Below are 23,624 nucleotides of genomic sequence, written 5' to 3'. Positions count from 1 at the left end.
TTGAGCTGTTGTTCAGCATCTTAGCTGTAGAGGGCAGTGTCACTGGCCCTCATATGTGGGATCCGAACCGGGGCCCTCTGGCATCCCAAGCGAATTCTTAACCATCGCGCCACTCGGCCGGCCCCAAAAGCTCTTTTTACCACTGTTTCTAGTAAGAAAAAGTGTTGATTCTGAGATCCTTTAATGGAATGTGTTGCAGTTTGAAGGAGGGTCAGCAGAGGGCGCCAAGGGTACATTCATCTGCCCTATATAGGTGGGTTTTTCCCCTGAGAATTGTCAACCACCAAAATTTTGGGCTATCATTTGGAAACTGATTTTTATCTGAGTTGTTTGCTGTTGTATCCCCATTGCCTAGCACAGTGCTTGACATACAGTAGGCCCTTGATAAACAGTTGTTCAATTCATATGTATTATTATAAATAATTTCTGTAATACTTTTCCTTGGGGCTCTAAAAATTCAAGAACAAGAGGGATAATGACACGGGTGTCTTGTTCAAGGCAGTGGATTAATTTGAACCATGGCTCAATATTTTACTTTTTGAATTTGGTATTTTTAAAGTTATAGTATTTACAAAGTCATTTAGTCATTAATGACCAGTTTTGCCTTCTTCATCTTTGGATAGTTAATAATTGGTGTCTGACTGGTCTTCTGACAAAATGTTACATAGTGTTTTCTTTTCCTCCGAATTCTCTGTTGGATTTCTAATAGTAAATGATACTATAATGAGCCTCAGAGATATACATTAGTAGAGAGATCTGCCAAAATGGGGAACATTTCCTTTGAACATTTCTTTTTTTTTCTTTTAGCTGAGCCATCCTGTCACCTGTTGGCAGCTCAGCGGCTGCTCAGCTCGGGCTGGGAATTGAACCACTGTTGCTCAGAGCTCAAACTCTTGAGCGAGCTCTTAACCAACTGAGCCACTCGACTGGCCCTGAACATTATTTTTGAACCTCACCCATGTGACGCGCTCTTCCTCTTCCTTGGAGTTGTTTTGTGGGGCAGTTTAAGGACGGGAGCACCGTGGGGAAGATAGAGGAATGGGTTTCAACATTTGAAGACTTAAGACCACCTTGTTCCAATTTAATTTTAGAGGAGCATCTTCTACTATTTTGATGTAGTTCATATTTAAAAAAATATTTTAAGGACAATTGGCTATGTGAAATAGCAAAAGAATGTACTTTGCGCCGCTTATGGCAGCTTGGTTAAAAGCCAGTTGTGATATTCTCTGGAGTGCTGTGAACCTCCAGAAATTTAAAATGGCATAGTGGGAACATTGTGGAAAGAAGCCGTTGAATATTCACAGTTGTCCACAAAATCTATTATGCTTGTAACAGACTACCATATGAGAGGAATGGGAACCCACTGATAGTTTTACAGCCTCTAAATTAACATAGGTGAACATCACTGCATTTTAACCTCATATCATGCAACAATGATACATGACTCTTTATTCAGATGTGCTGATTTCTTTTTTCATAGTGCAAATTATGAAGTATTTATTTAAATAGTCTAATGCTTTTACATCCTTGCTAATATTTCCCTAACATAAATATTATATATACTAAAATAATTATAGTGCTTTTGGTACATGGCTTATAGTTTTACACCCCACTTTTTAATGGAAAAAAAAAGAAAATGTCAAAACACAAATGGTAAACTTGAACCAGAACTTGGGACTGATTTTTCTAAAATTCAAAATATTGCTTCTTTCCTTGATTATTTTGTTATGTGTTGCACATTTTTATTTGTTGTTAGTGTACTGCTTTGGAACAAAAACTGAAAAAATTGACTGAAGATTTGAGTTGCCAGCGACAAAATGCAGAAAGTGCCCGATGTTCTCTGGAACAGAAAATCAAGGAAAAAGAAAAGGAGTTTCAAGAGGTAAGGTGAATGGATTCATGAGGAATTTGTCCGGAAGGCTCTTGGGGACCTTTCAGAGTTTTATTATTTGAAAAGAAGAGCTGGTGATCATTATTTGGGATGGTCTACCAGACCAGAAACGCTCTGTGAGGAAACGGTCACTATATTTTTCCATCACACTTTTCCATCTTTTCCGTTTTTGATCAGAGAAGGGACTTAGTAGTCAGAATGTTTTTGTTTTTGTTTTTAATCCATGTTTTCCCATTTGTTTGAGATGCGATACCAAGTAGGAAGAGATCATATTTCTTCTTCCTTCTGTTGTGAAGGAAATTGGATTCACTCTCTGGCTGTTTTTAAAGCCTGTGGGTTGGCCAATACATGAGAACATTAGTTGGTGTGACGGGGACGATGTTGGCAGACAAGTTAGGGCCGAGGATGCTTTCCTGTAGGTATCGCTGCCAGTGTCAGGTGAGTTAGCCTGGAAGTGTGTCACACAGACTGAGGGTCTCTAGTCTTCCAGTAAGAGCGACTACAGATGTTAACCTGGTACCCTTATGTGGTTATCAGAGCTCATTGGTGGCACGTGCTTTCTGTCACTCTCATTGTAAGTGGTGTATGGTGTTTGAAATGTTAAGCCCCTGTTTTGAGTGTTGGATTTCTCAGCCAAATTGTGACAGTGGCAGCTCAGCTCTACTCTCTTTTGCCCCTGGAGATGGCAAAACAGATGATTGACGTAAGAGCAGGGGTGAGGTGTAGACAGGCCCGCCTCCACGTAGTCAACTGGAGCACTCCCTCCCCTAGCCTTCCGAGACCTGGATTTCATCACCGGGACCACTACTGAGACTGATTCGTTAAGCGCATGGTCTGCTTGGGTCCGTGTTGTCTCCTGGGGTGTCGCTATAGCATTTCCTGTAGGATCCTTGCGACTCACCCTGGAATCTGCCTGTTCGCCACGGTCAGCCTGATGCATGTGTCTTGCTTTTTAGGAGCTCTCCCGTCAACAGCGCTCCTTCCAAACACTGGACCAAGAGTGCACGCAGATGAAAGCCAGGCTCACACAGGAGTTACAGCAAGCCAAGAACACGCACAATATCCTGCAGGCGGAACTGGATAAAGTAGGGCGCTAACTTCCTCTCTCCCCTCCGTAAACCCCTCTTTCCTTATATAAGTGATTTCCCCACCACAGATGACATAGGATACTTTTAAGGAAAACATGCTCTAGCTTCTTTTCCCTTACTTATCAAAAAGGAGAGCAAGCTGAACTTTTCTGGGTCTGGGTTCTCTCATTTAGAGAAAGAGCAGAGTGAGTGAGGTCCTCAGATCTGAAAGTCTCTGATGTTCTTGTGGTTCTTGGTCATGTCACTGAGCAAGAACTATCCCAAGTAATTTATGCCCCCAAATTGTCAAAGCACTGAAAATTATAATCTGTTTACTTCTCTAACACTCAACTTCAAAAATGATCTCATCCAGTTTTATGCTTCACACACTGTATGCTGATGACTCCCATATTTACATCTGCAGCCCGGATGTCTGTTCTGAACTTGAGTCTCATGGGTGTGTACCTGGTACTTACACTCGAATGTGTAGCAGGCTTCTCACACTTAAGCCATGTTAACAATGGAACTCCAGCTACTTTTTTCAAGCTTGCTCCTCTCTTAGTCTTTCCCATCCCAGTAAATAACAGTTCTGTTCTTCGCATGGCTCAGGCCAAAAGCCCGGTGTCTTCTTCATCTCTTCTTTTTCTCTCACACCTCAAAGTTGTCCATTAAAACTCCGCCACCTCTATTTGTTCACGTGCACGCGCCTATATGTGTATCTGTATATGTGTGTGCTTATGTATATTTGTGTGTGTGTGTGTGCATTATGTATATATTTAAACTTGTTGGTGTTGAAACACATCTTCATAGAATAAATGTCTAACAATAAGTTATTATCAGGCATGCTCTCTTACAGCCATTGTCTAGGTCAGGATGGAATGTTGTCAGCCACCCCAGAAACCCTTCATGTGCTGCATGCCTCCCTAAGAACAAACCTGACTTTTACATCTATCTGTATTTTATGTTGAATGCCTGCTTTCACCATCTCTGCTGCTGTATCAGGCCTAAGGTGACATCATCTCCCACTGGGGTTACCTTTCTAGCCTCCTCACCGGTCTCCCTGCTCTGCACTTCTTCCTCAGTCTGTTTTTGGCCAGCGGCCCGAGTGAGTCTTTTAACGTCTAGGTCAGATCTTGTCACTCCTCAGCTCAAAACTGCAGTCTCTGTCCCTCTTTCAGTGAGAGTCGCAACCAAAGTACATGGCATCGATTCTTTTTTTTAATTACAGAAGAGTAAAGAGTACCTGATTATTTAAAAAGTAAAGAACAAAAAACTGAAACTTGGCCTTATTTTCTCTTTGTAGGTCACAACAGTCAAGCACCAGCTAGAAAAGAATTTGGAAGCGTTGAAGCAAAAGTTCTGCAGAACCGAACATGCATTACAGGCGAGTGAGACCAAGGAAAATGAGCTGAGGAGAAGCAGTGAGGTACGTGAGAGGCAGAGATGAGTAATTATCAACTTCTGTTTAGGACGAAGTAAGAGGGTCAGAGAGAATTTCTATACCGTTTTCCAGTAACTTATCATGATTGTATATAGTTTTCTTTTTTATTTGCCAGAAGTACTACAAAGTATTTTGTATATAACCTATGACATAGGACATAGTGCTGCTGCTTTTTTTTTTTTTTACTATCCCAATATAATTACTAACGTACAAGAAGGGAAGGAAACAAGGGATTTTCTAGAAACAAAATTGGTGACAGGATGTATAATGTAAATCCCTTTTCCAAGGGTTGGCTTTTGAGCCATCAAATATTAAAAACTGTGTAGAAAGTCATAGATTTAAATGAACAAAAGTTATGACAGATGAAGGGTTTCTAGATTTCATCTTCTTGTAAAAACATCAAGTAATTGTAAATCACGTCACCCTGGCTTCAACAGTAGCTTTAGCGTTGAGCATCTGCAAGGATGCTTAATGGTGTTTTTGTAGATTCATGTTTTTTATGTGAAATGGTGGATGAGGTGCCCCCAGTGGTGTGGATATAAGGAATAACCTCGTGTTGCTTCTTGATAGGATTTTATCCATACTTACTTTAATTTGGCTTCTCTCTGAATTTATTTAGTGTCCTGGAATTTATTTTTAGAAGGCCTAATTAAGAACCATGTAGGGACACGTAATAGACTGAAACAATGTGAACAGAGCCATAAATCAGTGTTGTAATTCTGCGCAGAAGCACAGCAGAATAGAAGTTTCTGCTCCATCAAATGTCACAGGAAAGAAAAATTTCCACTTATTCTTTGATTATGTTGCAGTCACTTTTTTAGACTGTAAAGATGTTTAATTCTCTGTAAAGAACAGTTACGCAGGTAGGGAAAGTCTGAATGCATTTGTCCCCCCAGCTTTGAAGAGTGTAGCACACTTGTAAAGTCTGAACATCTGTCAGTAGCAGAGAAAGGGACTGGTAATACAGCTCGGCCCAGAGGGGTAATGCTGCTGGGGTGGGAGGGCACAGCTCCCGCAACCCAAGTGGAAGAAAACTTCACATCAGATGATGGTTTCATCAGCGAATGCTTTCAAATGGAAGTGTTTTGTTTCAGCAAAACAAATGTTTGCCTTTTGGCCAGTGGGGACCAACCAACAGATGCTTCTGCTAACATTGCCACCGGCAGACTGGCACCGAGCTGTTCCCTCTGTGAGCTTCCCTTTCAGCCAGGAACTCTCCCGTGACTCCCCTGGCTGCCTGGTGGAAGCATTTTGTAAAAGCAATCGTCTGGTTAAGAGGGTTCAAACACTTTTAAAACTGTCTGCTTGGCCAAGGCGCAGTCGTGGGCTGGATGTTGTCTTGTAGGTGTTTCAGAAGACGTGTCCACCCCCACAGGGTCTGGCGTGTCAGCAGTGGAGCTGTCCATGGTGAACTCTCGCTTGGACAGTTAAATGCCTACCGTGTTGCTCTTATATTTCATTGATTTCTGTGTCCAATGAGGGCATTTGTGTAGAAGTGCCCAGCATAGGGCCAGGGCATTCATTTAGTATCTGTGTGTGTGTGTGTGTGTGTGTGTGTGTGTGTGTGTGTGTCTGTCTGTCTGTCTGTGTGTGTCTTCTTTTAAGGACGATAGCTGGCTCTTGCATTTTGAATTGGGATTAGGATCAGAAAAGTGATATATCCAGTTAGAGTGGTGGCCTAACTTAATGGTACAGTGTTGGTGGCTTTAGAATGAGTGAGATCTGAGATTGCATCGCTTTTCTGCCAACCACTTGCTGTGTGACCTTGGGACCATGACTTGCCCTTTCTGAGTCTGACCTTCCTCATCTGCATATGGGGAATAATAATACCTCTCCCTTTCCAAAGCCGCATTAATGATTAAATAAAAAACCTGCATGAATGATTAAACCAAATATTGAATGTAAAGTGCTTAGACTTGGGCACAGCGCGGAAGGGCTCTGTGAATTATTACAGCCCACCTGCTCGCTGCCTCGGTTCTCACAACTGTTTGCTGTCACCCATAGGCACAGACAATGATGAGCAGGGGACAGTGCATTTGAGATTTTTCACATTTTAAAAATTGTGCCTGTTCTAGTCTATCACTCCGGGTATCTTTCTGTATCTAATTATACGTACGTACAAACAAGCTTAGCACGCTGATAGGTTTTGGATGCCGAAATAATGTGACAGTTGTACTGAAATTCTCCCTGATCGTGTGTAGCAAACTAACATGCCGCTCACAATGAGAAATGATCAGTAGTGGAAGCCTGATTTCATGGCCCAATCAAGGGGAAAGTTAACATTTAGTATTAAAGTGAATGGAGGTTTTAGATAAAGTGCTTGTCCAACATCCAGTGCCAGCCTCATAGCTTTGGGGTTAGGTCATAATATTCCATCATTCGACAGCCAAGATGAGGGAACACTCGCCCGGGGACCTTCCCGGGCATGTGGGCCTCTAAGGAGCTTGGTCTGGCAGGAAGAATAATGAGGTGGGAGATGGATCTTTTGCATCCACCCCTTCCTTATTCACGATATAGACTTTGCCTCGGTAAGGGACGTGTTAAGCTTTGTTCATGGATGGGATCATGAAATACCACACAGTAACTGAAGTTTGTTTGTCTGGCCCCAGGAAATGATGGCCCCTTGCTGCGCCTAAACCAAACTTGATCTGGGTGGAAGAGCTTGCTAAGCCCCAGTGCTGCCTTGTGGCTGTGGGGATTTCTGTTGCGTTTTTCCAGACTCGTGCCCAATTTTGCAAATCACGTGAGGCTGTAAGCGATGCATAGGAGAATGTATCCTTGCGCGCTTAAAGCATTGTTGATGATGAGCTACCCAATCAAGTCTTAAGTGGCGGTAGCCTCGCAGCAAACTAAGTGCTGATGGATGGCAGCCTACAGCTCCATTTTCAGATGTTCATTTTCTAAATTCTGGCCTTTTAAAATTCTTGGGTTGGTTATAGATCTAGCATTAGAAGCCTACTGGGTCCCAGGATTGGCAGATTTTTGCTTCATTAGAAACAAACATTTACGGAGCTAATGCCAGAATAGAGAAAGATGTGTTCATCTTTCCATTTAACTTACCGTTCATTTAAATGTCTCCATTTATGGATAGAGGCGGACGGAGACCAACAGACATATAAACAGAAGTTGCCCCTTCCCTCTCCAGGGTGCACCCAGCTTTGCCCATGCTGTCTTCTCAGCTTTCTTGTCACGCCTCCGGAGGTAGATGCCGTCTGATTTGGTAGATTTTTTTTTTAGGGTAAGGAAATCTTTTATAAGTTGCAAAGTAAGAATGCTAAGTCAACCCAGGAGGTGAAATTCCAGTTACCTTCTTATGTTGAGCTGACCTTAGCACTGATCACGCAGACCTGGCTATTGTTACATTTTGGAAAGACATACTAATAATGCCCCATTCCCCTTGTTAAAGTGCTTTAAGGTATTTCTCCTTTCACATCTGCAGTCTCATTCGATGGTGATTATTCTGAGCTCGAAGAGCAAACCAGCGATTACCGTCCATAGCTTAATGATGCTAGTGTAAGTCGGTAGCGTTGTTGCATCTTAATGATCCTTCTTTGCAGAACTGAACACTGACTCGTGTGCATGTCAGCCTCTCGGTCTTGAGATCAGGTGGAGTGGCCCTGTTGTTGAGCTTGTGGAAGAGAGGCAGGATTAGGACAAAGGAGATAGGAATATAACTACCACTTGTTCTGATGATGAAATGAACATATATACAGGAACACAGCAGCTGCCAGCAAGTTTTCAAGTACTTTCCACTTGCCAGATTCTCCCTCTTCTTGAATTTGGCTTTGTTACCTTGGTACCCATCTGCTGGTAGTAACCAGACTGATAATTGAAGGCAGCTTTCCAGCACGGCACTGCCAGGGCCATCTGTTTAATAACGGTGCACGGGGTTTTGGAGGATGGGTCTTAATTGTTTCTTTAAGATTCAAAAATTTCCCGTACTTCTCAGAGGGGTCATTTTTAAGTGTGGTTTTAAAAATGTTAGCCTTATGAATCCCACCTCCCCCTGACAAGGATGTGAGACGCTTTTTTGTGTCAGTTTGTAATGATATATATCAATTCACCATGGTCCAGAGGGTGGCGTATAATATAGGCTGAGGTACTTATAAAATCACTGAAGGTTGAAAAACAGGTTGAGGAAATAGAGGATTTATGATATTTATTGTGTGGTTAATCAGCACTGGTGTGTTTATTTGGCATGCAAATATTGCTTGGTTTTAAGATTCAGAAAAACACACAGGTCTCACTAGATGATACAATGGGACTGCATGTGTCTCTGCTACTTTATTTGCACTTCGATGCATGGGTACTTCATTTAATCAGGTGCCCAAATAACCTGTTTTCACTGAAAGGTCAGATTCCCCCATCTAGAATGAATTCTTCCTTCCCTGCGCCAGCCCTCCGATTTCCCACAATGCACTCAACCTCTCTTTAGTACAATAGTTAGCACATCCTTGTGTGTGTATCACATTTCTCCCACTGGGGGGTACCTGCCCCGAAGTCAGAGACTCTCTTACTTATATTTACCTCTTTGATAATGCCCATTCCAGCATCTTGCCCATTGTAGATTTCCTTGATAAACATTTATTGAAGGTAATTTTACCCATAAAGACACCCCCATAACAGTGAACCTTAGGATGGTTTTACAGTGAAAAGTAAAAATGTTTCACATGAATGTTTTTGGTTCCTTAGCACATTTTTGCAAAGATAGTATCTGATTATTCAGGTGCGATAGGAACTTGGAGCTTGTGTAAATAGGATTTTCCTTATGAGCCTAACTCTTTAACAAGCTTAGGAACAACCAGAAAGTTGAAAGAAATATATTTCTCGAAGGAAAAAGGTTATCAAATTTGGGTTTTGTGCTTTTGTTTTAACTTCTATTCCTAAAATCATTTGGTTTTAAGTAAGAATGTGTAATTTTCTTAAGTACTCAAAGGGGAAGTGTGATTCCTCCCCTGTTTTTATACACAAAACAGTTTCACTAGGCCTTTCTGAGGCAGAAGTCATCATTTGCTTGAGCCTTTGTTTTGATTATAACCAAGTAAATGTGTGCTTTAGGAAATGAAGAAGGAAAACAGCTGCCTTAAAAGTCAGACGGAGCAAAGTGCCAGAGAAGTCTGCCACCTGCAGGAGGAACTGAAGAAGGCCAAACAGTGTCTGAGTCAGAGCCAGAGCTTTGCAGAAGAGATGAGGGGTACGTGAACTTAGGGTTTTAGTGTTACTTCTCTCAGCTTATGTTTCCAGGAGGGAGGATGGATGGCATTAGAAACGTCTTTGAATTTTTCCGTGTATTCTCCCAGAAAGATGTTTGCAGCCGATGTGGAGAAAGTTTTCCCTCCTTTTTAGTTTCCAGAGTGAGAGTTGGACATTTGTTTTTTATTGGAACACATTGAGTCCCCAGATGCCTGGTTTTCAGCACTTTGAAACTAGAAGGGTAAATATTTTCCACAATTTACAAAAGTAAATTGTCAATGCTGTCTCTCGCCCCAGAGTGCTATTCTGTGTGTCTCAAGTGTGTTAGTTACATCCTGACAGCTCGGCTCCTCGCTCATTACCATCCCCCTATAATGGAAAATCCCTATATTAAATGCATGTTATCCCAGCCCTGAACAACAATTGGTTTTTGATGACTTACTTGACTGACTGATTTTATTTCCTTACGTTAAAGCCAAGGAATGATGCTATACAGACCACATGAATCCACTGTTAGTTTCATGTTTATTTGGACGTACAGTATGTCTTTTATTTATAGTTAGCTTCTCACCTGGGGTATTTGTACATCTAGGATTTCTCTTAACCTAACCTGTGGCCTGTGTGTCACACTTCTCTGTGACTATTTTTTGTTGTTGTTATTAAATTCCACTCCTCCAGACAACTTTCAATTTTTGCACAGCTGTAGGTAGAAATGTCAATCTTTCTTGAAGGAAAACCATAGGACAAGGAAGGATTCAGGCGTTTTTCAGTGTTGGTCCCCAGTGTCATCATTTGAGGGCCTCATAAGCAGAGGTGATTGATAGTTCTTGAGGCCTACGGAGAGCCATCGCTCAGTAAGTAGACTGAGCTTAGTGGGTTACAAATGGGGCCCGTTTTCTACTTATTGCAACATTTGCATTTAGAGTACATACTGCCTTTATCATCTATTATTGAGGTTCTCAACTTTTATTCTCCCTCCACACACTTGAGGACTATGAAACCTCCATCACTGGTGAATGAAAGCACTGAGGTTATTCTCAGTGAGGTGGGACCAAGTGGGGAGAGGTGAGTTACTGGGCAGAAAACAAGGTGGTGCTAGAGTTTGAAAAAGCTTCCAGATGATTCTCACAGTCATAGGCACCACCCTTACTGAGTGAGGGGCTGGGATGAGGGTGATGGTGTTCCTCAGTTATATATAGGCCTCAAGGGTTACTGATATAGGATCTTTTACTGTTTTGTACTTTAGCTCAGCCCTGCGGGTTTTTGGTTAAAATGGTTCTGGGAAATCAGAATTACTTTTTTGGGAAATCAGAATTATTTCCATTTCAGTACTGCCTTTGCCACAGTTTTCTCTCTTTGAATAAGTATTTCAAAAAGAGATGAAAAATACAGGCATTCCTCAGAGACATTGCAGATTCCGTTCCAGACCATTGCAGTAGAGTGAGTTATCGCACTAAAGTGAGTTGTAATCTTTTTGCTGGTGGAAACCTCTTGCCTTCAGTTTGTAAAACCTGCAACATACACATATATGTAAACACATACAAATAAAAAGAAGAAAAGAAAGTTTCAAGTGTTTAGGAAACTACTCCTTTGGTATTTTATACAACAACATTTTATTAAGCTGCTTTGAAAGAAGATGAACTAATGTATTACCATCCCTAAAATGACCCTATTTATTATTGTCTTCATATAAGCTTAGATAATTGTGGTCTACTTTGCAAGAGTATCCAAGCAACAATGTCAATTTTTACAGGACTTGAGAGGCTGTTTGTTTGGATTGTTTTTGTTTGTTTGTTTGTTTTTGAGTTGAGAATTCTTATAGAATAAATATTTAAAACACTGACAATGTATTTTTTTTTTTAATTTTTTTACTTTTAATAGCTAAGAATACCTTTCAGGAAACCATGTTAAGAGATCTTCAAGAAAAGATAAATCAGCAAGAGAATTCCTTGACTTTACAGAAACTGAAGCTTGCCATAGCTGATCTGGAAAAGCAACGAGATTGTTCTCAAGACCTTTTGAAGAAAAGGGAACATCACATTGAACAACTTAGTGAAAAGTTAAGCAAAACACAGAAAGAGTCTGAAGCTTTGTTGAGTGCTTTGGAGTTAAAAAAGAAAGAATATGAAGAACTGAAAGAAGAGAAAACTCTGTTTTCTCATTGGAAGAGTGAAAATGAACAACTTTTAAAGCAGGTGGAATCAGAAAAGGAAAGCTTGCAGAGTAAGATCAATCACTTGGAAACTTGTCTTAAGACACAACAAATAAAAAACAACGAATATACTGAGCGAGTAAGACTACTGGAGGTGGAAAGAGAAAACCTAAATGTCGAGATGAGAAACCTTCACAATGTGATTGACAGCAGGACCGTGGAGGCAGAGACACAGAAACAAGCTTACATACAACTACAGCAGGAAGCTGAGTTCTCAGATCAGAAGTACAAGAAGGAAATAGAAAACATGGGTTTGAGAGTTTCTGAGCTCACAGGACAAGTTGAAGATCTAGGACACAAGCTTCAAATACTATCAAGTGAAATAACAGACAAAGACCAGCGTTACCAAGACTTGCGTGCTGAATATGAGAGCCTCAAGGATCTGCAAAAATCCAGTGATTCTTTGGTGACAAATGAGGCTCTGCACAGAAGCCTTTTGGCTTTTGAGCAGCAGTCTGCAATGAATAATTCCTTTGCAAATATAATTGCCGGACAAGGAAGCCTGCCTTCAGAAAGGAGCGAGTGCCATGTAGACAGGGACCAAAGTCCAAAAACTTCAGCCACCTTACAAAACAGAGTCGTTTCTCTTGAATTTTCATTAGCATCTCAAAAGCAGATGAACTCAGATCTGCAAAAGCAGTGTGAAGAGCTGGTGCAAATCAGAGGAGAAATAGAAGAAAATCTCGTCAAAGCAGAACAGGTGCATCAAAGTTTTATGACTGAAACAAGCCAACACATTAGTAAGTTACAGGAAGACACTTCTGTTCATCAGAACGTCGTTGCTGAAACTTTGGTTGCCCTGGAGAACAAGGAAAGAGAGCTGCAACTTTTAAATGAAAAATTAGAAACTGAGGAAGCAGAGATTCAGGAATTAAAAAAGAGCAACCATTTACTTCAGGAATCTCTAAAGGAGCTACAACTTTTGTCTGAAACTCTGAGCTCAGAGAAAAAGGAAATGAGTTCCATCCTTTCTCTAAATAAAAAAGACATTGAAGAGCTGACCCGAGAGAATGGAACGCTCAAGGAAATTAACGCAACCTTAAATCAAGAGAAGATAGACTTGCTCCAAAAAACTGAGAGTTTTTCAGAGTGTATTGCTGAAAGGGAAGAAAGTATTTCAGATTTATCTAATCAGTACAAGCAAGAAAAACTTACTTTACTGCAAAGATGCGAAGAAACAGGAAAGGCATTTGAAGATCTTAGTGAAAAATATAAAGCAGTGCAAGAAAAGAGCTCTAAATTAGAATGCTTGCTAAATGAATGCACTAGTGTTTGTGAAAACAGAACAAATGACTTGGAACAGCTAGAGGAAACATTTGCCAGGGAACGCCAAGAATTTGTAACAAAATTAGCTTCAGCTGAAGAAAGAAACCAGAATCTAGTACAAGAGTTGGGGGCACTGCAGCAAGATCTGAGATCTGAGATTACAGATATTCAGACCAATTGCAAGAGCGAGACAGATGGTTTGAAGCAAGAAATTGTGATTTTAAAGGAAGAACACAGCAAGATGCTAAAGGAAGTTAATGCCTTATTACAAGAGAATGAGCATCTGATGCAGTTAACGAAGACAAAACGTGAGCATCAGAATCTGGAATTGGAACCGGTTAGTGACTCTGTGAAAGAAAGAGAGAGTGAGATAAATAAATGTCATGGTCAGCTTCCGATGGCTCTTGAAGATAAAGATACTTCTCTAGACGGTTATAATGCACAATTGGAACAATTAGAAGCTAAGATAGGAAATATGGAATTAAAACTTCAGGAAAGTGAGGAGGAGAAGGAGTGCCTACAGCACGAGTTACAGACAATCAGAAGAGAATTAGAAACTGGAAACGTGCAGGGAGACACCCAGCCACAAGACCTTAGTGGCCTTCAAGACTGTGAAAGAGTTGCTGAAGAAAAGTATATTTCAGTGCTTCACGAGCTGTCAACAAGTCAAAATGACAATGCGCAGCTACAGAGCTCCCTTCAGGCTGCAATGAGCAAACTGGAGGAGCTAGAGAAAATGTGTGAAGTGCTGCAGGTTCAAAAGTTTGAACTCGTGTCCGAGCTGAATGCTTCAAGATCAGAATGGATCACAGCAACTAGTAAAATGGCAGAAGACGTAGAGAAACTTGTCAATGAAGTTAAAATATTAAATGATGAAAATGGCCTTTGTCGAGATGAGTTAGTGAAAGAAATGCCAGAAGGGGAGCTGGGTGAGCAACAACATGAAGAGGAGTCGGTGCCTGTAAAGCCTCTGGACGACAGTCATTTCTATGAGCAGTTGACATTGTCGAGCAAAGAAGTCCAAATGCACTTTGCTGAATTACAGGAGAAATTCTCGTGTTTACAAAGGGAACACAAGATTTTACACCATCAGCACAGTCAGATGAGCTCTAAGATGTCAGAGCTCCAGTCCTATGTTGACACGTTAAAGGCTGAAAATTCGGTCTTGTCAATGAGTCTGAGAAACTCTCAAGGTGACCTGGTCAAGGAGGGGATGCTGGAACCCGGGGAAGGGCATTCACTGTCACTGTCATTCTCTTGTGTGGCTGATAGCCCTAGCCTTACAAGTTTGGGAGAATCTTTTTACAAAGATCTTTTAGAGCAGATAGGAGAGACATCCCTTCTGAATAATTTAGAAGGGAGTGTTTCCGCAAACCAGTCCAACATAGAGGAAGTATCTTGCGGCAGCCTGGAGGAGGAGAACCTGACCTTGAAAGCAATCCCACCGGCCCCGGGGAACAGCACTGAAAAACCTGAGACCCTCTGTCAGATGTACCTACAGTCCCTCAAGAAGCTGGAAGAGAAAATGCAAAGTCAAGAGATGATGAAAAATAAGGAAATTGAAGACCTCAGACAGTTACTAAGTTCTCAAAGGAAAGAGCTCGACTGCCTGAGGAAGCAGCACTTGTCAGAAAATGAGCAGTGGCAGCAGAAGCTGACAAGCATGACTGCGGAGATGGAGTCCAAGCTGGCGGCAGAAAAGAAACAGACAGAAAACCTGTCGCTGGAGCTCGAAGTCGCACGAGTCCAGCTGCAAGGTCTGGACTTAAGCACTCGGTCTTTGCTTGGCACCAACATAGAGGATGTAAGTACATGGATTTACATGCTCTTTCTCTAATTACATGCCTGGTAGCCACTCGTGTAAATGTTTGTTGAACTGAAATCAACACTGAATCTAACTTAAAATACTCTGGATTCAAGGACATAAAAACAAAATACACCAATGTTATTGTTTAAAACAACAAACCAGAACTTTAGGAATGTGAGTAAACTTTTTTTTTGGGAGTGGTAAATTTCTGCAGTGATAACATTTTAACACTATTATATGGGAAATTACCAAAGGTATTTTTTAAAAGTCTCCTGGAGAAAACTATGATGGAGTCTGAATGTCATCTTCAGGATGTGTAGCATGTTTTCCTTTTTTATGAGTTAATAAAGCACACTTAAATATTAGAGCTTATGAATGCTAATGTGTTCGGAATTTTAACCAGTCTTGCCCAGTTCAGACTATTTTTAATGTTACAGGGTTACAGTCATTAAACAAAATATAGAACTTTATTACATATTAAGTTATTTCTAACAGTTTGCTCTTATTCAAATATATGATTTGGTATCAGTTGTTTGAAAAGACATTTCTTGATTGAATAAGAAACTGGATGGTTACTTATAACTTTGTCCTTCTAGTCTACCAGCTAAACCAATAATGCTGTACCATGGACGAGTGTCACTTCATTCCCTCTGTCTGTCCGTGTGAGGTCAGGGGGCAGGTGGTGAAGTGGCAGCATTTGTAGTCACAGCAGCTGGTCCCCATTTTGCAGATGAGAGGAAAGTGGCATGCATGTCCAGAAAGTGGAAAGTCCAGACATGCAATTTATCTAAGAATTCAGACAGTGCTGGCCCTGTGCTTAAGTCCTTGGGCTGGCAATCTGGTCACGAAACCTTACTGCCTTCTCTTCTTGAAGAATTTCAGAAATGCTGAATATGGCAGCTGAACATTTCCTCTGGAATCTGTTAGGCTCTTATTTGATAGTCACAAAGAGAAGTTTTATATTTAGGCTACCTGGAATATTCCTGGCAAGAAAAAAAACATGACATTTAAATGTGTCCCCGTGTAGATGATCAAATAACTGAAGGGTTTGGCTTCACAATCAATACCTTACCCAGGGCCTTGCTCATGGAGAACCCTTACTGAATGTTTGTTTGTGTTGAATATTTGGATGGAGAGAGGGGACTGTGGTGGGAAATGTGTCATTTGAAATGATGTGTTTAGCAGAGGCAAGAGGCTAGTTTCGATAAAATAGTATTTAAGCCTATTTCTTATATTTTGATTCATGTTAAAAACTAAAACACATTCTCGTTCTATGTTACAACTTCAGGATGATCAGGGTGGAAACGATGGCTGTGGCATAAAAGAATCAGAAGAATGTGCTTCAGAAACTAGAAGGAGAAAATTAAAGGAGCTCATTGATCATATTTTTGAAGAAGATGTTCAGCGACTCAGTCTAGAGATGGGGATAATAACCAAGACTAGTGCAGTTGAACTTGCAGGAGAATGTTCCAGGGAGCAGTCCCCAGAAACCAGTTATGAGACCCCAGTGGAAGACAAAATCCAGGACTTTGCAGAACGCGTTTCTGAATCGTCACTTTCTGGTCCTAATGCTTTGGTACCTGTAGATTTTCTGGAGAATCAGGTAACCATTCAGAATCTTCAACTGCAGGTAAAAGAGACATCAAATGAGAATCTGAGGTTGCTTCATGTCATAGAGGAACGTGACAAAAATGTTGAAATTTTGCACAGTGAAATAAAACAGTTAGACTCAAAACTCAATTTACAGGAAGTGCAACTAGCTACCAAGAATGAAACATGCACGGAATTAGAGAAAATTGTTGAGGAGCTTAAGAAAGAAAAATCAGATTTAATTGAAAAATTGGAATCCTTTTCTGGTGATCACAAGGGGTTCTACAAGAGAGTAGGAAGTTCGGAAGGCCTCGACTCCAGTTCAGAAAAGGGCACAAACAAATTGTCCCATGAAGTCACTGAAGACAGTGATGTCAAGGTGATCGACAACTGGAGAGAGAGATTTCTCGATGTGGAAAATGAGCTAAAGAGGGTCAAGTCTGAGAAAGGCAACATCGAGCATCGCACCCACTCTGTGGAAGCTGACTTAGAGGTAGTTCAAACAGAGAAGCTGTGTTTAGAAAAAGACAATAAAAAGAAGCAGCAGGTTATCACCTGCCTTGAGGAAGAACTCTCTGAGGTCACAACTGAGAGGAACCGCCTTCGTGGAGAATTAGATGCTTTGTCAAAAGAAAATAAAGAACTGGACCTGATGTCTGAAAAGATGAAGGAGCAAATACGAGATCTCGAATCCCATCGAGAGGAGTGTCAGCATCACATTGACGTGCTGGAAACCGAGGTGAAGGACAAAACACAGCTCCTTCAGACTCTGTCCTGTGATGTAAGCGAGCTGTTGAAAGAGAAAGCTCATCTCCAGGGGCAGCTGCAGAGTTTGGAAAAGGAGTCACAGGTACTGTCTTCAGTAAAAAGCGAGCTGGAAAACCAAATCGGACCACTGAAGAAAGAGAAAGAGATGCTTGTCGGGGAATCCGAAAGCCTGCAGACCAAATTACGTGAACTGGAACACGAGAAGTTGAACGTCGCCACGGCCTTGGAGACAGCCCTGATGGAAAAAGGCGAGGTCGCAGTGAGGCTGAGCTCAACGCAGGAGGAGGTGCATCAGCTGAGGAGTGGTATCGAGAAACTAAGGGTCCGCATCGAGGCCGATGAAAAGAAGCAGCTCCGTGTCGCCGAGAAACTGAAAGAAAGTGAGCGTAAGATTGACTCGCTTCAGGATAAAGTTGAGAATCTGGAAAGAGAGCTGCAGATGTCAGAAGAAAACCAAGAAACTGTGATACTTGACGCTGAGAATGCCAAAGCAGAGGCAGAGACCCTGAAAACACAAATGGAACTGATGACCGAACGCCTGAAAGCTTTCGAATTAGACCTTGTTGCAGTCAGGTCCGAAAAAGAAAATCTGATGCAACAGCTCCAAGAAAAACAAGGTCAGCTGTCAGAGTTAGATGTGTTACTCTCTTCATTTAAAAATCAGTTAGAAGAAAAGGAGCAAGAAAAAATACAGATGACACAACAATCTACAGCTGCAGCGGAAATGCTCCAAACAGAATTGAAAGAGCTAAACGAGGAAGTGGCAGCCTTATGTGACGACCAGGAGACCATCAAGGTCAAAGAACCACAGAGCCTGGGCTCCCCGGTGCATCAGCTGAGAAATAGCATCGTAAAGCTGAAACTCTACCTCGAGGCTGATGAAAAGAAGCAGGTCGACGCCTTAGGGAAACTGAAGGAAAGTGAGCATCATGCAGGTTTGCTTAAGGACAGAGTTGAGGATCTCGAAAAAGAGCTAGAGATATCAAGAAAAAACCACGAGTACGTGACTCTGGAGGCTGAGAATGCCAAAGCAGAGATGGAGACCCTAAAGGCAAAAATAGAGGAGATGGCCCCGCGTTTGAGAGATTTGGAATTAGATCTTGTCAGTGTGAGATCAGAAAATGAACACCTGACGAAAGAATTACAAAAAGAGCAAGGACGAATCTCCGAATTAGAAATATTAAATTCCTCATTTGAAAATCTCTTGCAAGAAAAAGAGCAAGAAAAAGTACAGATGTTAGAAGAATCTAAAATTGCAGTGGAGAGTCTTCAAAGGCAATTAAAAGAGCTAAACGAGAAGGTGGCAGCCTTGTGTGATGACCAAGAGACCTGGAAGGTCAAAGAACAGAACCTGAGTGGCCAAGTAGATTATCTTGAACTTGAGAAGGCTCAGTTGCTGCAAGGCCTTGAGGAGGCCAAAAGTAATTACGTTCTTTTGCAGTCTTCTGTGGATGGCTTCATTCAAGAAGTCGAAGATGGCAAACGGAAACTAGAGAAGAAGGATGAAGAAATCAGCGTATTAAAAAATCAAATTCAAGACCAAGAGCAGCTTGTCGCTAAACTGTCCCAGGTGGAAGAAGAGCAGCAAATTTGGAAGAAGCGAAATGCGGAACTGGAGAATCTGATGGTGGGATTGGAGCAGAAGATCCAAGGGCTGCAATCCACAAACAACACTCTGCAGGACACCGTAGAAGCACTGCAGAGTTCTTACAAGGACCTGGAGAAAGAGCTGGAATTGACAAAAGTGGAGAAAATATCCTTTGTCGAAAAAGTAAGTGGCTTTATCTATATCTGCATCTGTTGTCATGAGGGAGCGAAACCACTGTGTGAGTTGTATTTCCTTCTGGGTGTGTTTGCAGTCCTGGACCAAGTTTTGTAAAGGCTTGAAGGTTATGGGGTCTTGAGACTCTGGGGACACCGAGTTGGCTCTGGCAGTAATGACACTTGCTTTGTTTTGGCACACAGTTGCACGGGGCACTTCTGTGGGTTGGCCCAGGTTCCCGTTGTGGCACCGGGACATGGGAGAAGCTCTGGGTTATGCATACCTCCTGGTTCTGATTATGCTGCCATTTCTTGCATTACAGCAGAATAGTAGCCTCCCAGTACGCAGGTGCTCTCTGCTATAGAGAGTCTAGCAGATACTAGTTAGGGTCAGAAGGGATCCCCTTCGTCCCTGCCCTGCCTTTTTTTTTGCCTTTAGGAGAAAGAACTATTAAAGATAGTGATAGAATTGTCACCAACAGAACCCTCATTGGCTCCAAAGGGTGTGTCCTGGGGATTTTGTGCTTTCAGCTCCCCCTTTTGCACCTTCTCTTTGTGCCATCACCTGCTTTGTCGGCTGATGATTAAAGGGAAGATCTGCTATCACGAGGCTCAACTATTAATGAAAAATTAGGTTTTTGTCCTATATGCTTACTTACTGATCTAGGAAAGTGATTCCTTCAAATTAAAATTTTACTGGACAAATACTAAAAGAAAAAGGGAGTGTCTAGAAAATGCAATCTATCATAACTATATTCCAAGAATTTTAAGCTTTTGGATAGCTTGCAATAAATGGCAGTTATGGTGGAGATGATTAGAAAACCGATACCACAGTGTTTTGACTTCAGGGAGCAACTGCAAGTAATAGAGCTTTAACTGGATTTAACCGATCATAGGGGTGTTGCCTGCAGATTAGTACAGCACTGGAGGATTAGTAGAGATCCTAGAGCTGATAAAAATCCAAGACGCTTTCTCAAACAGTATTCTCTGATTTTTTTAAGTTTAATTCAAATTAATACCTTCATGAAGGATTTTAAGACTTAGTAATATTATCCTTCCTTGTCATTCCTTTCCTCATTGCCGTCTTTTATTCTTTGCTGAGACGAAAAGGTAAGCCCACCTATTGGTTTTGAGAATATTAGTTGAGTGGATTAATAGAGGGAGGCTTAGCCAGGTTCCATTGTATTATTGAAGGCCGAAGTGATGTCATGAATATGTTGCATTAGTGACTAACTTGGTCAAAACAGACACCCCAAAGCAGGTGCTAACAAAAGATTAAATTTCAGGTAACCGCAATGACTGCAAAGGAAGCTGAGCTGCAGGTGGAAATGCAGGGGATGGCGCAGAAAGCAACAGAGTTGAAAGAAGAATTTCGTAGGGAGAAAAACAGGCTAACGGAAGAATTAAATTCGATGTTGGAAGAAGCAAAGAGCAGCAAAGTAAGTTAATCTGTGACAGATTCATTAATCTGCTGATTCAGTGTGCATACTCTCCATATTTGTTTTTCTAAGACCTTCTGTAACGTGCCAAACTTTTTTTAGCTTTGGAAAAAAATAGCCCCATACTTATGTCCTGCTCAGACTTGCAGTAGCCTTCACCAGCCAGCCCTGTCATGAGCCCAGAAGGAGTCACTAGAGGGCTCTGAACACATGAACGTACCAGTCACGGAGCCCAGATAGTTTCTCATAGAAGAGGGCCCTTGTATTATAGTAACTCCCATCAGAAATAGATTTCAGGAGACTGCTTTCCCAGCCCACCACGAGTTACAAGCCAGAATGTTTCGAGACGGATGCATTGCTCTTGCTAAGAACTAACCAAATAACAGAAAGGAAGTCTCAGGAAAATGCAAGGCTGGAGCTGCCTTGGGCTGCGATATTTAGGGCAGGGTGAATGTGGCAGATCGATAGCATTTGGGCTGCCGCTCCCTGCTGCTGTTCCCAGAGCAGACGCTGCTGATGCGTACCGCCTCCCTTTCTCCTGAATCTCTTCATTTAACGCCGAGTCCCAGGTAGCAGCTGCCTCGTGTGCAGAGCTGACAGATACAAGGAAACCTGTTTGCCAAACCTAGTTAAGTGGTAAACATTCCTGTATCCATATATTGTCCTCGTGCAGTGTTACCACTAAGTAATACTTAGAAAAGGATAGCAAAGTATAGTGTGATTATGACGCTGAGTAATCACCAAAAGTTGCAATGATACTTGTAATAGCCTGTATAAGAAATTGGGGGTAATTTGTACTTTTTGTTAAGACTGCATTTAAGCTAATGAAAATTTAAGGTCTGCCTGAATTTAATCTCAGCAATTGACTTAAGAAATTTTCTGGCAATGCTGTGTGGAAGGAGTTTTTAGGGATAGTATCTTCGTACTGCGCCTGCTGAAATCTCCTTGGGTACTGAGCAGCTTGGGGCTATCCCAAGTATATTGTTATTTGTATTTGTATTTCACTTTTAGGCTCTACTGAAAAGAAAAGCGAGGTGTTCAGCCTCAAGTTCATACATATGAGTGTGTTAGTTTGCAGTGGCTTCATTCATTCATTCATTTTACAAATAATAAGCATTACTAAGGTCAGAGGATAGAATGTTGAACGCAGCTATTCTTTGGCTCTTGTACTCATAGAGATTACAGTCTAGACACACGAGAAATCATTAAACAGGAAACATGAAATAATAAGCTGTTAAGTGTTATAAAGGAAACAAGACTCTTGACTGGAGAATAATTGGCTAGTGGGGTGTGGGGAAAGGCAACCAAATTTGGATAGGTGATCAGAGAATGTCACCTGGAGGGTGAGACATCAGCCCTGCAAAGGACCGGGCAGAGATGGAGCCTTCTGGGTCTAGAGAGCAGTGTGGTCAAGTCGTTGAGATCGGAAAGATCTTTGTAGTTTGTAGACATTGGAAGGAAGCCATTGTGGCTGGAATCAAATGGAAAGCAATGGGAAAAAAGACTGGAACGGAAGGAAGGCCATGGTAAAGAAACAGAATAAAACCTAAAGTGACGCCAGATACAGGAGGCTGGAGTTTGTTTCAAGGTTCGGGGTGGATACGTTCATTTGGCTAGTTCAGAATATAGGTAGTATTTAAAAATTACAAGAGTGGTAGAAAATACAGACAGAGAAGAGACGGTGGCTCAGGGCTGAGCCCCAAGGACCTCCAGTCTGCAAGGTGAGATGGAGGAGAGGAGCCAGCGAGGAAAATGAGAAGACATGATGAGGCACACCAGTGTCGTGTCCTAGAAGCCAAGAGTGATGGCTGCCTCAGGACGGAAGGAGTGGTCAGCAGCTTCAGACCTGCTTAGAGGTCAGATGAGATGCAGACTGAGGAGTGCTCCTCAGATTTGCAACGTGGAGGTGATGACGCCATGAAAAGCTATTGCAGCAGGAGTTGGGACGAAATCAGGTTGGATCGCCTGAATGAACGTGAGATGCGGAAGTGGACAGAGCATGTACTCAGACACATAGAAACGGCCATTTGGGATCGGGCATGGAGAAGGCAGATGCCTTCAGGGCTGGGGTTCTGCCAGTCCTGCACAGGGAAGGCAGAGAGGGGCAAAAGGGTGGAGGCGCTTGGAAGGAAAGTCTTCCAAAGATAGGACATGGAAACTAAGTTGGTCTAGGAAGAAAACAGCCTGGAAGGGCTTGAGTGTGAAGGTCATGGTGGCAGGGCTGTTGATGAGGTCAAGGAATGATCGCAATGGGTACTTAAACAAACCTGGTGGCCCAGGAGGGTATGGTCCCAGAAGTTGAGGTTTCAGAGATCCCGTGGTCCCAGTGGATGTGACTTTGGGGGTGGCTAGGCTGGAGCAGAGGAAATTGTCACCAGAGACAAGGTCTCAATTGAATGTGAATACATTGCTGAGGATTATAACACTGTTGTATGTAGACTTTTGTCTTGCCTGTAAACTGTTTTTCCCCTGTCAGTACTCAGTATTTCCTAAAGATACAGACCCGGGTTCTTAATTCTTTTTCTGTGATTTTATTCCTTTTCTCATTAGGGTCAGTTGAAGGAGTTCATGCTAGAAAATAGTGAACTGAAAAAGAGCTTGGATTGTGTATGCAAAGACCAGATGGAAAAGCAAGAGAAGATGAGAGAAGAAATAGCTGAATATCAGCAACAGCTTCAGGAAGCTGAAAAGCAACACCAGGCTTTGCTTCTGGATGCAAACAAACAGGTGAAACATGGGGGTTGGTTATGGGGGTAGCTGGAGAGTGTTGTGTTGATCATAATGAAGCATGTTTTGCAAGAAGGTCAAAGTTCTGCATTATTATTGTGTTGTGTGACCTTCAGAAGGGTCCCATCATGTTAACTTCACTATCCTCCCGGTTACCTACACGTCTCTTTTTATGATGATTTAATTTTAAAAAATACATTTCCACCTTGAAGCAGAATAGTAAGAGTCTCAAGGACCGTTTGAAATGGTCCTTGGAACAGCAGTTTTATTTTTTGTTTGTTTTCCTTACAATGTTTGTAGCTGAGCCTTCTGGCTAAAGTACCATGTTTCTTCCCTAGCATGAAATGGAAATCCAGACATATCAAGAGCAACTGACTTCTAAAGAAGAATGCCTCCGCTCCCAGAAGGAGGAGATGGACCTCTTGAAGTCCAGTAAAGAGGAACTCAATAATTCTTTGAAAG

General features: G+C 41.8%; 1 protein-coding gene across 1 annotated transcript in view; it reads left to right on the top strand.

Moving 5' to 3' along the window:
* CENPF (centromere protein F) overlaps positions 1-23,624 on the top strand; it is a 55,210-nt gene that overhangs the window by 17,673 nt on the left and 13,913 nt on the right. The window contains exons 8-16 of the mRNA XM_019635451.1: positions 1,757-1,882; positions 2,848-2,976; positions 4,262-4,384; positions 9,458-9,593; positions 11,474-14,874; positions 16,166-19,006; positions 20,283-20,435; positions 22,986-23,162; positions 23,501-23,624. Coding sequence (XP_019490996.1) covers positions 1,757-1,882; positions 2,848-2,976; positions 4,262-4,384; positions 9,458-9,593; positions 11,474-14,874; positions 16,166-19,006; positions 20,283-20,435; positions 22,986-23,162; positions 23,501-23,624 — 7,210 coding nt within the window. The remainder of the gene's footprint in view (positions 1-1,756; positions 1,883-2,847; positions 2,977-4,261; positions 4,385-9,457; positions 9,594-11,473; positions 14,875-16,165; positions 19,007-20,282; positions 20,436-22,985; positions 23,163-23,500) is intronic.

This window comes from Hipposideros armiger, unplaced genomic scaffold, assembly GCF_001890085.2.
Source record: "Hipposideros armiger isolate ML-2016 unplaced genomic scaffold, ASM189008v1 scaffold_22, whole genome shotgun sequence".
In the NCBI taxonomy this organism is placed as follows: Eukaryota; Metazoa; Chordata; class Mammalia; order Chiroptera; family Hipposideridae; genus Hipposideros; species Hipposideros armiger.
Note: the sequence above shows the minus strand (reverse complement) of the source record. Positions and strands in the feature narration are given on the sequence as shown.